Genomic DNA, 16,238 nt, shown 5'->3' with positions numbered 1-16,238 from the left:
GCCGATGGCATTGATCAATCAACATGAAGATTATTTGACATAAAAGCCAAGTACTGTTTTGACAAAAGCTTTACTTTAACAACGCCAGTCGCGTAAATGGCTTTACCATACATTATACCATACTGTTGAATTTGTTATATATATTGCATTTTAAAGTTGCAAAAATCCGTGGTCTGGTTCCGGAGTCTGATGGTAGAACGTCACGTTTGCAGGCTCATGATGGTTGATCAGCGTACATTCTTTCATGGGGCAAGTACATAGAGGCAGAAGGAAATTGCCGTTTCACATCTAGTAAAGTCAAATGTAATTTACTAGTTTAGAAGCAGGCTTGTGTTGGGCAGCCGTCAGAGGCAAACAGGCAGAGCGGGGTAGAATAGAGTGGGAGCACTGATGCTCCGGTGTACCCGCAATGAAATGTTATCTTCAATTAGGAGGCTGATGAGGGAATTAAGGGCAGTTTAGTGGGCAGGTGAGTGGTCAGCTGATCGCCCGAGGAGAGAAGGCAACTAAAAACACAAACACACACTGGAACATGGAGAAGAGAGAGCGTCTGAGTTTGAATAGGGGGAAGAGGCTCATGGTGCAAGCGCCACAGCACGTTCATAGTAGAGGAATAGTTCCCACTAGCACAACATCACTTGTTTTATTGCTTGCACAGGTCTTTCCCTATTTCATCCTTTTGCTTCTTTTTTTTCTCATTCCCTTTGTCTTATCTGACTTTTTGATCTCTTTTTTTTTTTTTTTACGATACCCATTCCCGCACCCCCTTCACTCCCAGAGGCGCTGTCCTCAGAATTACCCAGATTTTTCATTAAAGGACTCAGCCTGAAACCATCATATTACTATGGAGAGACTCATTCTACATTTCTCCCTGTCTCCTCTTCTTGCTCTGGAGGTAAAGTTGCAGGCTTTCTATCTTTTGTCTCCTTTCGTCACTGTCAGCCACATTCCCGCTATCACTCTTTGTCTGCACACCATTTGCTCCCTCTCTCTCAAGTTAAGTGTTAATGGGGTTCTATCGCTCTCTGATGTTATTGCTTCATTTAGTTTTGGCAGAATGAGCCTTTAGAGCCAATTCATTCTCTCCTATTCTCATTTAACCTTGGGGATGGCATGACGGGATGGCCATTACTATACTATACTCTCTACTCTTTCTCTTCTATTTTTTTTTTCTTCAAACAACAAATCTTATTCTACCATTGTACTTTCTTCATTTTCCCCACCGTTTCGTTTTGTCTTCTTTATCTTTTGGAACGTCGCCGTCTTATATTATATTAAGGAGTCAATTCACTTTCTCTATATCATCTGTTTATGATAAATAAGATAACGTGACATTTATTGCAACTCCATGTTTGTCAGCAATTTTTAAGTCCACCAGAGAACATGCAAATGTTGGGTCCCGCCCTGTTATATAAGCTGGCAGCATTAAGAATGAACTGTAATGCATAAGCCATGAATATGAAGAATGCTACTGCAGCATTGCCGTGCTGCACATTTAGTTTTGTATCACCACGACAGCTAAGGAGCAAAGTAATGCTTGCGCGTTCAGTAAGGAAGTTACACTTTTGGGGAGGCTCTCTGTGTACTCATTTGCAGGCATTTGGAGCAAAAATCCAACAAACGCTCAGAAGCCACAGGGCAAAAATCACAAGACTAGAATAAGACTGCACTGGATTTTTTTTGTGATTGAATGGCTCGCTTCTACATCTTCTTGTCAAGACGAGATGCATAGCAATTTCCGTCTGGCTCAGGTTTAAATTTGTTAAACATTAGGTGATAGAACACCGCAATTCAATTGCATTTTTCAGTAAGATAGTCGCATAGCAACAGTAAAAGCCACAGCCTGCATATTCTTTTCTGCAGCTTTTCTTCAGAGTTGGTATCTAAAAAGGAGGCACTTGGTGGATTCAGCTCAATGAATCAGAAGTGAGCGGAAAACTCTAAATTGCAAAGGGCTCTGCCCATCAGTCTTTATCAGCTAAAGCCCGAGTCATCTCACAATGGTGCAATTTATAGCATATAGGCAGAAGCATGTTCACGGGGAGCGGGTGGCGGAGAGTTTACTGTAACACCGCCCCAGACAATCTATTACCCCACGGCCCTGTCTGCGCCCTCTTTGCATCACTGACTGTGCAGCTTGCCAGGTAGTTCAGATATTCCTACAGTAACTGTATCCTCAAGGTATTCCTTTGATCTTATTATGGCATGGCCGGGGAGGAGACTCCCCCATCACATTGTCTCCGCGACAACCAAAGGAAGTGCTTTATCAAGCAGAAATCTAATTCTGTTGCCTCATTGGCTAGAAGCCATAGATGGATGGAGAACAGGAACGCAGCAGCCAATTAGAAAGAGAGAGGGCCGAGAGTGTGACAGCAAGAGGGAGGGGAAGATAGGAGATGGAGAGATAGATGGATGTTTCTACGAAGCCTTCTTATTAGAGGAAGGAAGAAATATCTAGAGTGTTCACTAGCGCGCACACACACACACACACACACTCCACTGAACGACAAAGTCATAAACATGACCTGCTCACTTTCAGAAATGAGGTTCCAATCTAAGTTGATTCCAGTACAGTGTTCACATCGTCGCACACACACATAGACACACATGGACACAGTGTAATGTGGCTATATCCCAGCTGTGGTTAATGCTGTGTGAACAGTGCTGATGTGGCATTAGGGGGGTTATGTAAAGGACAAATACAAGGAGATAGATGGTCCAGTTTCCATCATCGGGGCACAGAAGTCCTCGTCTTATACTCTCTTCCCGGCATGGACAGACAGGTCGGCCCGTTTTCCGGTAACTGTAACAAAAGCTGGAAAATCACCATTTCTAAATAAGCCACTTACAGCCATTATTCTTTGTCTCCATCAAATTCTATATTCTATACTAAAGTATGTTTGAAATCTGAGCAGTAGATCACGTCTCATATACTGAACATGCGTCACTACCAAAGTGAGCTGGAATATGCAGGAAGAGCACGAAACATAATCATCGACATTTTCACTACCATGATAATCAATCAATCAATCATCAAGGATCTGGTCTTGCCTCTGATAAAAGGGGTAAAACATTCATTACATATAGCAGTGCACCTTATATATAGGCGGTCTTGCTGTTGTATTAAAACCCTGCTTTAGACTTAGAGGAATATTGTGATAACTGTGAAAACGGTGGCTTAGTAATCGCAGAAATAGACACATTAATCTCTGCAAAGCTGTTGCTGTCTCCATGAGCGAGTGTGTTTGTTTGTGTGTGTGTGTGTGTGTGTGTGTGTGCGCGCGCGCTTGCCAGAGCGAGTTTAGCAGGTTTGTAGGTGAGGCTTTAATCCAATCTGCCTTACAAGGCGATAAGACCGAGTCAGCATTGTGAGCAGTGGACAGATCCCTTTCTTCATCCGAGTAAACCTTTTCATTTTACTGCTTTACAGCTTCCTCCATTTCATTTTGGCGTGGCTTAATCTGTTGTTGGGTTTCATGCAAACACAATGCCAAGGTAAAACTATGTCTGCTTTTGCTGCCATTAGCAAAACAAACAAAGAATGAACTGGGCTCTTCGGTGTGAGAGAAATAACAAGCAAACCAAATCAGGCAATACAGATAAACAGTTTGACAGCAGGTGGGTGGAAAGGCAACGCCACTGTATTTTCATTTGTTCCTTCTTTCTTCACGGATTCAATGGCCATAGTCGGGATAAGCTGTTTATACCTCATGTCCCAAGGGGGGGGGGCCCAGGTTGCAGATAGTCTAGGTGAAAAAAAACTATTTTTATGGTGCCTGACTCAAAGAGAATGTTTGTGTACCAAGACAGATGCTCGGGAATGAGAAGATATTGATAAGCATGTAAATATGCTGACTGTTAACAAGCCAGCCTTGAGGAAACTCAGACCAGTATGATGTTTTGGATGTTTTTGCTGCAGCAGAATATTCAATCTAGAAATCTGGAAATTCCTCACAAGGAAAGAGGAAGAGGAGGAGGAGGAGGAGGGACGGGCAGAGTGAGGTTTTGGTCTCCCCCTGAGGGTCCAGCCAGAATTCTAGTCTGAAATACTGCTCGCATCAAAGACAAGCTCATTATTTTCCACGGTTCCTCTTTGTTACCACCTCCTTCATCCTTCCGTCTTGCACCTGCCTCCATCCTCTTCCTTCTCTCTATCTCCTCTCCTCTCTCTGTCCCTTCTCATCCTCTCTGCACGTCTCACGTCTTCATTCCCTCGCTCCTCTACTCTGCCAAATGTGTTTCTCTGTGGTCTGAGATGAAACAGAAAGAGTTGGTTAAATAATTCCCAATCAGTCTGGAACTTAGTGCTTATTCTCCCAACTTTGTCTCTTCCTAGTTCTTCTTGTATCACTGGATTAAACCATACCACTTTGTGGGATGCATTAATGAATTCATATGATTTACCCTTGGGTAAATTATAATTCATATATACTTCCATGAGAGGGGGAATATGTCTTTGATATGGTCATAGCTCCTACTCTAAATATAACAACAGCTATAGAGCATACTGGCTATGATTGAGGTCAGTCGAGGGCATTATCTTCTCCTGTAATTTCTCATTTATTTTTTTTGACCATGACTTACATTTTAATTGGAATTTCTTTTGGTGCTTTTTTCTTATTTTACTTCATTTCAAAACTAATTATTTCAGTAAGTCTGTTCTCCATGCTATCAGTGCATTTAGCACATTTTCCTAAAGTCAAAATGTTTTTGAGAAAAAAAAGCCAATAAATTAAGTGAATAAAGTTGTATCTTCAACAGAAAGGCACAATATGTGAAGAAATGGTTTAGAAGCTTCAGCAATAAAGATGGTGACAGTGGCAAAACTAACATTATAGAAGAAAGCTGACATTCAGCTTGTATTGCAATATGAGATATATTTTCCTGCAAAAATCATTGGCCCAAAACTGAGAGTTGTTTTTCCTCAATAAACATTCCTGTAGGCTGTAGGGGTTTATCGCTCATGTCGATGTGATCCGCTTCTTCTTCCCCTCCTGCTGTTGATTTTGTAGCCCTGATTTACCTACTGTCGAACCCCAGGTAGATTTTGACCGGGTTTGTTCTGGACCTCAGCGTTTTTACTGACATGTGTTCCTTTCAACTTTAGGTAATCCAGATCAACTTTGAAGAGTTTGACATGGAGATAGCCTACGATACTCTGACCATAGGAGATGGAGGGGAGGTGGGAGATCCTACAGCTATACTGCAGGTGTAAGTATTACGCTTTCCTTTTATATGCTGCCTTTTTATGCCCGTTGAAAAGGTTTGATTGTTTGTTTTTTGCCATGTAAACCCTTGAGGACAGTGTGTGTCAAACACAGGCAAACTTTAAATGCCTTCAAGAAAACTTTATTTACTGTAGCTTGATTGATTATTCCATTCTGAGGTAAGTGTGGGAGGTCCCACGCTGTATAATCCCTTCATGCCAACATGAGTAGATGAAGGGAGTAGAAGAAAAAAAGTTACTGAGAACAAGTCTATTTAGAGGCAACTATCATAAATATGTCTGATTTATAATTCTCACACATTTTTATTATTACTACAACCTGCCAATGCTCTACACATTAAAAAGTGTTTACCTCACGAACATGAAGTTCAGACATCCTCTTTCATGCAAACAAAGCAGGCTCTGCTGTCATACTAGGCAGATTACCGCTTCTCTTAAAAAACACCATGGAATGAACTCCTGGAATATGAATGGAATAACTTTCAGATAATGTTCTGCCTGAGCTGCATTTTCATTTTAAAAAGCAGATTGTGTCACACAGCGTGTGTTTCATAATGACCGGCTGCATTCATTTATTGTCATTCTATCAAACGTCTAGCAATGTACTTCAAATAAATTCAAATTGTTCAGAGTAATAACTTCCAGCATGTTTCTTTATGTACTCTGTCCCTTTCCATTGTTGTTCTTTCTTTAAGCCATCAGCCATCAATCAGTCAGCTCATGACTCTGCCATCTGCGTGATGTGAGCTCCGCTCAAAAGTCGAACCGTTTGTTGAAAGTGATTCGTAGCGCCCCAAAGTATAAAAGATGCGGACCTTCCTTTCATTCCACCTTGGAGTCCATCACTGTTAACTTTCTTGCCTAAAAGGTGTTGGCAGCCGGGGAAAAAAAACGGTAGATCAAATGAATGTACTCCCAGAAAATTGCTTTCCTGAGGCAGCATTCTGCAAAACCAAAGCAAACCAAAGCAAAGCATTCATCTCAAGCCCAGTTTGCTCCAGAAATGTGTTCACACTGAGATCAGCGCTTGCGAATTTGATTTTGATTGCAGTGCGGAAATCGTACGTTTCATCCTGGTGATTATTATGACAGTGATCTAGTACTAATCTATTTTTCTGCTCCAGCCTATCAGGTAGCTTTGTTCCCGACCTGATAGTCAGTATGACCCACCAGATGTGGCTTCACCTACAGTCGGATGAGAGCGTTGGATCTATAGGATTCAAGATCAACTATAAGGGTAAGAAATGAGCGTGTGTTTGCGTGTGTCGGATGAAAAGTAAATCGAATCAATGTGATTGATGAGGCTAACTGACCTTGAGCTAAAGCACAATCCAAAACAGTTTGTATCCGTCCTGTTGGTTCAACTCCTGCCATCGTGAAATGAGGAACCTTTAATACTTTATCTATTAGATGAATGTAGAGCAAATCTGATTATAGTCTTATGAACAACAAAGGGGTGAGCTTTTTAGCATAAATTAATTATTTGGGTGCCGTCGTCTTTGGATGTATTGTCATAATGAGGTTACAGAGCTCAGTCTGAAAGTGGTGTGTTTTTTTTAAATATAAAAAATCTTGTGTGACAAACCATCTTTAAGTCATGATAATGAATAAATCCCCTTTGATATTTCCTGTAGAGATCAATAAAACATTATGAAGAGAACTACCATTAGAATGCATCTGTACTTATGCAAACGCTTAATTGGTATTATAAATATGCTTTTAACAATGGGAATGGGAAATCTCTTCAAATAAAACAAACGTACACACTTGCTTGAGATTTGTACAATGCATTAGAAATTCCTTTTTTTTATAAGCAGGAACAACACGTAGAAAAATTCACCTGGAAAATTAGACTCGCTCAGTCAAACCCAAATAAAGTTCCATCAATACTGGATCAATATGATCAATGCCTGCTGGCTCCATCGCCCTCAGTATTTACTATTAAGGTGGGCGCCGAGGTTATGAGTTGGTAGCTATGTCAGATGTCTTTGTGTTTTTAAGAAAGAAAAAGGTGTTGAGAGAGCGTGTGTGTGTGTGCGTGTGTGTGTGTGTGTTTGTTTGTGATCCCAAAGCCACATCCAGTGGACCTTAACCATTAAATATAAATATTATCAGTAGCTCTAGCCTTGCTGCAAAGTCACTGATGCACTACACAATGTGTGTGTGTGTGTGTGTGTGTGTGTGTGTTTGTGTGTGTATGTGTGTGTCTGCGTGTGTCAGACAGGTCCTCCATCAGTGAGCCAACGAAGCTGTAACAAGTCACTCACCACTTTCACTCCCCACTTTCCCCGTCTCCCTTCACTCTGTGTCTGTCTCTGTGTCATTTTTCCTCATTAACCACATCTCTCTCTCTCTCTCTCTCTCTCTCTCTCTCTCTCTCTCTCTCTCTTCCTTCCTTCTACAATCACAACATGTTTTCTCTAGTTTGCTCTCTAATGCACTGTTGTGTGGTTTCTGTGCTTCTGTCTTTCCCGCAACCTTTTTACTTTTCACCAGACAGCCACTACCTTGTTGTCTTTCAGTAGTGCTTCTATGTTTCTCTCACTGAAGCTTTTGGTCCTCGTCCATGTCTCATCATTCTCTCTCTGTGCACTCTTTCTTTCTTGTCACTATTTACCCATTATTAAAGCCAAGGTCACCAACCTAGAAACACTTTGACTCCACTCCCTGTTGCAGGGTAAACAAATCACACACCCCAACACATACACACATAAAAAGCAGTCCAGACTGCTTGTACAGCGATCGTTTCATCTACCCTGAATCATCTCGTGTCACAGCCACAGATTTAAAGCAGCGCTGTGGTACTATTGACAAACGTTACGCTAAAGATTCAGTGTGTTTCTGTCTGCTCTATGAATAAATGAATGTATCCTAAGCCTATATATCTGTCTGCGGTCCATAAAGAGGTCCTAGACCATCATTTATGTGTTTAAGGTTTTTTTGTTTTCCGATCCCTCTGTAAGAATGACAATGACTATAATGGATACGGATCGTACCGACCTGTCTTTATGACAGTGCACTGATAATATTTTGTCAAATAAAACCTATTCAATCCGTGAATTCGCATTATCATCCAAACTGGATCACCAACACACAGCAGGAAATACACTGAGGAGCAAATATCAGATAAACCTTTCTGAACAAAGCCCATATCACAAAACATTTGATCGAAGTAATATTTCACTCACGTGCGATATCTTGTGTTATATATAGTTTGTGATATTGATAGATGTGTTTCTTCAAATTGTTGGTAAGATTATTTATTGGCCTCGGCGGTATTTTGTCTGCAGCTCATTTTTAGCTGAGATTTTAAGGGGCGCCACAGAGTGGGATCGTACAGCCCTGCCGTCGCTGTCTATGGTCTAAATGCAGCAGCTGCCAATTTGAACTCGCAGGATTCAACAGTGCACACAGAGAAAAGCCCCCTGCTCCACTTAGGAAGAGCAGCTGATTCCTGCCAATTGTAACGCGCACAGGTGCTCATTTGGCCTCGATCCCCTGCTGCTCATCGTGGCCTCGTCTTGGACGTGGCAAGTGAAGACACCTGTCACCACGTCAGACTGACTGATCTGCTGGACAGTGTGTGCTGTGTGGTTTTTGGTGCCAGAAATGAGCTTCTGATTACCAGACATGAGGGTCTTTGGAACTGGATAATAAGTACCGTTCCCAATATGTATTTATATGTAAGTTAGGACAATTGCTCAGTGAAATATACATTACCAGTTTAATAAGTAGTGTACATTGTAGTTCAGTAAATCAACCAGTAAAACATGTCTGCGCGTAAACAAAATCAGCAGTATTATTTGCCTCTCCTCTCATTCATTTACATTGTAATACGTGCGAATGGTACATTGGAGAATAAGTTTCCAGCGATGAGTCATTCCCTCGAGCCCCGGCTTTTTTTAAGTGCATCGTTCTAGCGTTATCCCATGATCCTGTGTTGTATAATGCTGTGCTAGGAGACCACAAAGTGCAGCACAAACATCGAGTGCCTCCCTCACAGCCAGTTGTAAAAGAAAAGTGCACGGTCCACGCGTCAATCTCAGGACAAATCTTTCTTTCTTTTTTGTTTGCTTAACATGCTATATATAAAAACGACTTTACCGTCGCTCACCTGCAACCGTTCTGCAGACAAACACATGATAGTGTCAAGAGAAGTCAAAAGAAAATTTGATTGAAACTATCATACCTACTCAGCCTGCTATTTTTCTTTTCTCTTCACGGAGACCTGATGTCAGCTTTTACTTTTCAGATTTCATTTTAGATTTTTCATATGTTTTTTTTTATAGTTTTTAATATGTGATGTATTTTACAGGAGAAGATGTCAAGGTGGATTTTTACTGCTCAGATGACCCCAGGTCGGATGGATTGGTTGGTTGTGTGTGTGTGTGTGTTTGTGTGTGTGTATACACACATTTGTGCACCCATATGTTCCTAGTTTGAGATTTAACTGTAGATGAGATGAAACATGTCTCATATTAACAATGAACAACATTCATGAGTGGGACTTTATGGATGATCTAAATGGAGATATTAGGAGAGGAAGAGAGAACTTATTTTAGCAATTGAGGCAGTAGAAAAAAAGAAACCATGGAACTGAACCTTATTTGGTGTTGTATTAACATATCATTTACTGAAGAAGCATTAAGTTAACCTCAATAACAACAGCCTGTTATCATAATCATGTTTTCAGTTATGAATTCCCATCCCAGCTGACTGCCTCCAGTTAGTTGCTATTTCCTGCCCCCAGGATTTGTGTTGTTGAGTCCTGTTGCAGCGCTGCAGTCCGGGTACTGAGCAGGACCTTCACACTGGGTGAAACTGAATTTCCTTCGGAGCGAATCAAACCCCCCGTAATAACAGTTCATGAAATATTCATCCACAACATAACCAGAAATGGGGTTGAATTTTACAGTCCATAACCTTAATCTTAGGGTCATGAGACAAAGCTCGGCGCCTTTTTTGGACGTGTGTGCATGTGTGTTTTGCAGTCCTCTAAAGAATGGGACTCACCGTATAACAGACCTCTGAAGCAGCATTTCATCTTCTAGTCATGAAATATTGACTCCTGTCAATGAGTATAGTATTCCTGTAGCCAGAAATATGATACATATTTGCAGACCATTCAGTCAAATTGCTTCATAAGAAACGGTTCTCACTCTGATTTGTATTATATTAGTAATATATTCAATACATTGCCAGTCCAGTTTGGCATACGCTTACCCGACCTGTGTCTAGACTGGTTTAAATGGACAGGGAGTCCTTTTAAAAGGCTCATCAAGAAGCAGCACCAGAAGGTTCCGAGCGCATTAGACTCTTTGTATTTTACCGAAGCAGAAGAGACGTGTGTCAAATTCTGCTTCAGCCTCTCGGCGGGATTTTGCAGGTTTTTACTCCCTCGTTTTGATGAAACAAAATGTACTAAATTACATATGATAGCGTGCTCACTGGTGTTCCATTCGTTTAGTAGTCCATTCAGACGGGAGAGGATGTGACAGTAACATCTTAACCTTAGTGAAAAATAGAAGATGGTTCTTTTTGATGTGGATGTGCTGTTCCATAACCTGTACTTTCTTGACATAGATTGCAGACATTTATGCGAGGATAGGTACATGCCGAAATCCACTGATAATAGTGGACACACACTCCTCTTGCAGGGTCACGAGACGAGACAAGTCTGGGCGGGAGATATTTCCCGCAGACTGGAGCGATGCATTCCTGCCCCAAGAGGGGTCCAGATGAAAGGAAACCGCTCCATTACTATCTGTGAACCTGAAGTCCAATGCACAGACAGTAACTGATATTTGGGAGTTACACCACTGAGCAAAACAAATATTTTTCTGCGCTTTATGTAACAAGCGCCAAGGGACGTTATGTGTTTTAATGAGAACAGAAAATGTTTATCCTTATCATATCCTATGAAATAACTCCTCAAAAGCTCTTCAGTTGCCTGGTTTGGACCCTAAGTGAGGCGGATAATTCAGAGTGTACTAAATCAGATCATTTTCTTCCAAAGGGACTATTATCTTCACTGTCTACAGTGGGAACTAGTCAAATGGGCCACAGTCTTTTGGTCACATATTCAGACATCCACAAACTAAGCAGGCTTAGCTTCTCATTTCTCTCTCACATTGCAAACACTTTCCTCTCAATTCCTCTTCTACCCCGGCTGTGATAGATAGTTTATTACTTTGTGGGCCTTAGACATGCTGCACAGCAAGAACTTGCGGGAGACCGTAGCGTATGACAAATATTAGACAATGAAAACCGCCACGTATACGTTGAACATTCGATAACTATTAGCAGTCCAGGACTGAAATCAATTTCACAATGGTCACAAAAGACTTAACAGCCAATGAGGTTTTTTTTCTCCAATCTCATTTTCCTCCAAAATGTATTTGCTTGCTCACCAAGAGCTTTACGAGTAATGCATTTACACGTATTTTATGTGTGTGTGTGTGTGTGTGTGTGTGTGTGTGTGTGTGTATGTGTGAGAGAGAGGAAGAGAGAGAGAGCAGCGTCACATGTTTAGTATGCATACAAGTGAATTTCCATGGACAATATGGTGCGAGCATGGCAGAATATTATTGGAAAGAGTGAATGTAATGGGGCTCAATGTGCAATCACAAATACAATGTGGAAGTAATACACACACACAAATACACGCGCGTACACTTGAAGGAGCCTAATCCCCTTTGTGGATCTGTCAGCCTTGTGGTTAAAAACACAATAGGATTTTTGCTATGTGTGTGTGTGTCTGTGTGAGAGGAAGAAATGTGCGCCTGCCGTTGTGTGATGCTACCGACCGACAGAGAATGCGTGATTATGTGTGTGTTTAGTGCATGCATGCGTGTGTCTGTGTGAGAGGAGTAGTATGGGAACATTACGACGGTATGCCGGTTTTCTCGCCTAAGCAATTTGTTTTCTATTCTTCTGCGAGATGTGTGTGTTTCGTGTATGAGTTGTGTTAATGCAGGCACGTGTGTGGAGGCCGGTTGTGATTGGTTGAGTCTGTGGGTCTCATAAAGACGATGTCATGATGGAAATTAATGCAATACATCACAAACACGCACTCTGACACGCACACACATACATATGCGAACAGGGAGACCAAGCACCCACATTTCCTTCCTGTCATTGATCACTCCAGTAAATAATACCGAAAATAGAAAAGGGAACGGGGGAATAAAGGAGAGTAAGGGGGAATAGAGCGTGTATTTTCTGAAATACAGGAAATGTTAATGGACATTATGGTGGCACCTTAGTAAGTGACCCCGTGGTGCGACTCAAGGTGAAAAAAGGAAGTGTCGTGAATGCTTGCCAACTCGGGGGAAAGTGGCACGCAGAGATCGATGCAAACTTCCCAGAGGCTACTAGAAGACATTTGCATGACACAGTAAACCTAGAGCCAGATTGCCTTTTAGCAAGCCATCATACAGCAGTGTTAATTTCGTCGACGAAAACTATGATGAAAATGTTTTGTTAAGAAGGATTAAAATGTCTAAATGTGACTAACACTAATATAGATAGATAGATAAATAGATACTTTATTGATCCCTCAAGAGGGGAATTTTGGAATATGGAATGTGCATTTTTTTTCGTCTAAAGACTAAGACTAAATCAAAAATAGCTGCCAAAATTAACACTGTCATACAGTGAGCAGTAATTGTCTGTTCAAAATGCATGAAGGGCTCTTGCAGCGTGACATGGGGTTTCACAACAGAGGGCGATGGCCATTGGGTGTTTGAGGATCATCTGCAGCAGGACATTATACATGTGGGACTGACTCCAAATAACGACTGCTCATTTCAATGAACAAAGATGTCACACAGACCGACGGTCAGGATTATGGATGCATGTTTTGTTTTTTAAGCATTTGAGATCTCTGAGATCATTTTAATGTCGTCTTCTGAAATTGTGTCTTTCCAGAAATAGACAAAGAGAGTTGCGGGGACCCTGGAACTCCTCTCTATGGAGTAAGAGAAGGGGACAGTTTCTCAAATGGAGGAATCCTGAGGTTTGAGTGCCAGTTTGGCTTCGAACTGATTGGCGAGAGAACTATCTCTTGCCAAGACAACAATCAGTGGTCAGCAAACATCCCCATATGCGTGTGTAAGTATCCAAATCATGTGTAGGTTATTTCCTGGGACAAGGCTGCAGAGGGGGAAAAAGCCATGACATATGCTCTGCTGTTATGTTAACATTCACCACGGTGACAGGACAGAGTTTATTATGGCCTGGAGCAGATGATGACCGACGATGTGATGAATGTTTAACAGAAAATGCCTCTTTCTGCATCTCTTCCCCTTTCCTTCCTTTCTGTTCCTCAATGTTTATTTTGCCCCATTCTTTGTCTTTATCGCTCCGTCTCTGTAACTTTTTTGTCATTGTCTGTCCGTCTGTCTTTGTATATCTGTCTGTCTTTGTGTCCGTGCACTCCTCTTGCTACCGTAGTCCCCTGCATGTCCAACTTCACAGCTCCCTCAGGAACTGTCCTCTCCCCAGATTACCCAGAAGGCTATGGGAACAACATGAACTGCGTCTGGCTCATCCAATCAGATCCGGGCTCCAGAATTCACTTAGCATTCAATGACTTTGATCTTGAGGCGCCCTACGATTCCCTAACTGTGAAAGATGGCGAGACAAATGATGCCGGCGTCATCGGGAGGTTCTCTGGAGCTGAAAGTCCTTCCCATCTGACTTCCAACACCAACACACTGAGGCTGGAGTTTCAGGCTGATCACTCCATGTCAGGAAGGGGATTTAATATCACATACAGTAGTACGTCAGCTCTATTTCCGTTTATGGCATTCACATGTTTTATATACCAGAAGTACCTATTTAACTAAACAAATTGTAAAACAGGATCAAATATGGCAACACTATATTGACAGTATTCAACATGCAGATTGTTTTAATTGATAGTAAAAGAAGATCAGGGGCATGTTTATTATCTCTTACAACAGAGTATGCAGAAACATCTAAACTTCTTGCTGGTATTTGGCTGCTATCTTATTAAAGCTACAAGATAATACTTCTAATTTGACCGTATATACATTTAATGCACGCCTTCTAGCGTAGACCTTTAACAATGTCTATAAATGTTTAGTTGTTTCATTCTGAAACAGTACATCCATCAGCACTATGGGGCCTGACATTTCACCGCCACAATTCAAATAACTATAAAGGTGATTATTACTTCTTGTAGCACAAAAATCCCTGAGAAAGCGGAAAAGTTGGATCAGACTGTAGGGATCAACAACGGAAAGAGTTGTTCCAGAAGAGACACAAGACAACTATCATTGATCCCTGAGGTTTTATGTGGCTCATACAGCAGCCACGCATAGAGGTGTATGTTGGCGAACAAAGAGTATTAAAGGAAGCCTTTTTAGACATCGGGGCTTGTTTCTTGTCATAACCAGAGTCAGTTGAGAAGATCAGCATTCCATGATTCCATCTCTGTGCGTCCAGTACACAAAGTGTTTAGCGCTGCTTAACAACAAGACTAGGAGCGAGCCGAAGCTGTTTACTTCTGTCAAAGGAGAAACAAAAAAAAGAAGAAAAAAAAAGGCTTTTTCAAACAACACACCTTGTGTCTTTCAACCATGTCAAAATAGAATCCAAGACGTTAGCGTTTTAGGCAAATACTCAGAAGTTGCCAGCTGTGCAGATGTGATCAAAACACTGATGTAACAGTCAGCGCTTGCTAGACAACTGGATACAACATGTACAGTAAATAAGATAGTTTGGGATTTGTTAGAGAGCCGATTTGTTCATTTTTGATGGTGCGGGAGACCTGCGTGCTTCTGCTTGCAGTCTTTGAGCTAATTCAGGCTATCAGACAAACTTGAAATAGATACTGATCTTCTTATTTGACGACAAGCAGCGCAAAAGTGTTCTGCCCACAAGATCCTTTCCAGTCTGTCTGTTATTTCAGCAGATAACATTCTGTGTACACAGGGAGGGAGAGGGGGGGGGGGGTCACTATACGTTTGTCCTTTTTAAATAATCTGATTTCTTCAACTGGCAAAACCACATTCCGAAGCAGACATTCTAACGTGAGATTCAAGCATCAGAAATTACCATATTTACAGTTATAAAAGTAATTTTGGAGGGGACGTTTTAATGGCCAGGTCCCAACACTAAAAGACAAGTTGCAGGAATAAATCGATATATTTAGCTCCCAGAAATGTCACCTTAATCTGGTACCGTAAAATATTTGCATATTCTTTGAGACCATTTCTCGTGTTTGTCCTTCTATTTCTGTTCTCTCCCTCATAAATGTGTCTCACTGTAACTTTTTACCAAAAGCATTTGGCCACAATGAGTGCCCGGACCCTGGTATTCCCATCAACGCTCGCCGTTTTGGAGACAGCTTCCAGCTTGGCAGCTCCATCTCTGTGGTCTGTGAGGACGGCTTCATCAAAACCCAAGGAACCGAGACCATCTCCTGTCAGTTGGAAAAGGGAAAAGTCATGTGGAGTGGGCCCATCCCTAAATGTGAAGGTAAATATTGGATCAAAATATTAACTCAGAAACTACCCAGGCCGTGGAGATTAAATGTTGTCAGCTCGACAGAGGGAATAAGATATGGAGTCGACCCAAATGTTCAGGAAAGACGACTATTAATAGACTGTTGGCAAAGGTACAGCCATTAGCTTACAACAATGCTCTGACTCTCTAGGAGACTCTTAACTGAAAGCTGCACACTGGGAGAAATCTATGGAGAAGTGGCATGAATGTGAAGTATATAATTATCATAGAAAGTGTACACTTTAAAAGACACGTCTGGATATTAATCATCACACCACTCAACTTTTAGCAATTCAATATATAATTGTTACATAATTTTCACATTATACCTTATATACCATCCATGCTTATAGTTGGAGGAAGTATATTGCCGTTTAAATATATCCATTAGCGCAAAAAATCAACTGCTTCTATGAAAGTGCAGGCAAATGGAACTGTGACCTGCTTCAGATGAGACAAAAGATCAAAATATTACTTC

General features: G+C 41.4%; 1 protein-coding gene across 7 annotated transcripts in view; it reads left to right on the top strand.

Annotated features, from left to right (window-relative positions):
* The window catches only part of LOC120826256 (CUB and sushi domain-containing protein 3-like), a 256,995-nt gene that overhangs the window by 173,101 nt on the left and 67,656 nt on the right, over nt 1–16,238 (top strand). For all 7 annotated transcript variants that reach the window (XM_078081429.1, XM_078081428.1, XM_078081427.1 and 4 more), the window contains 5 exons: nt 5,108–5,211; nt 6,352–6,464; nt 13,157–13,339; nt 13,682–14,008; nt 15,539–15,733. In XM_078081429.1, coding sequence (XP_077937555.1) covers nt 5,108–5,211; nt 6,352–6,464; nt 13,157–13,339; nt 13,682–14,008; nt 15,539–15,733 — 922 coding nt within the window. The remainder of the gene's footprint in view (nt 1–5,107; nt 5,212–6,351; nt 6,465–13,156; nt 13,340–13,681; nt 14,009–15,538; nt 15,734–16,238) is intronic.

The sequence above is a fragment of the Gasterosteus aculeatus genome, chromosome 10 (genome assembly GCF_964276395.1).
Source record: "Gasterosteus aculeatus chromosome 10, fGasAcu3.hap1.1, whole genome shotgun sequence".
In the NCBI taxonomy this organism is placed as follows: domain Eukaryota; kingdom Metazoa; phylum Chordata; class Actinopteri; order Perciformes; family Gasterosteidae; genus Gasterosteus; species Gasterosteus aculeatus.
The sequence above is the reverse complement of the archived record's forward strand: the minus strand, read 5'-3'. Positions and strand labels throughout refer to the sequence as shown.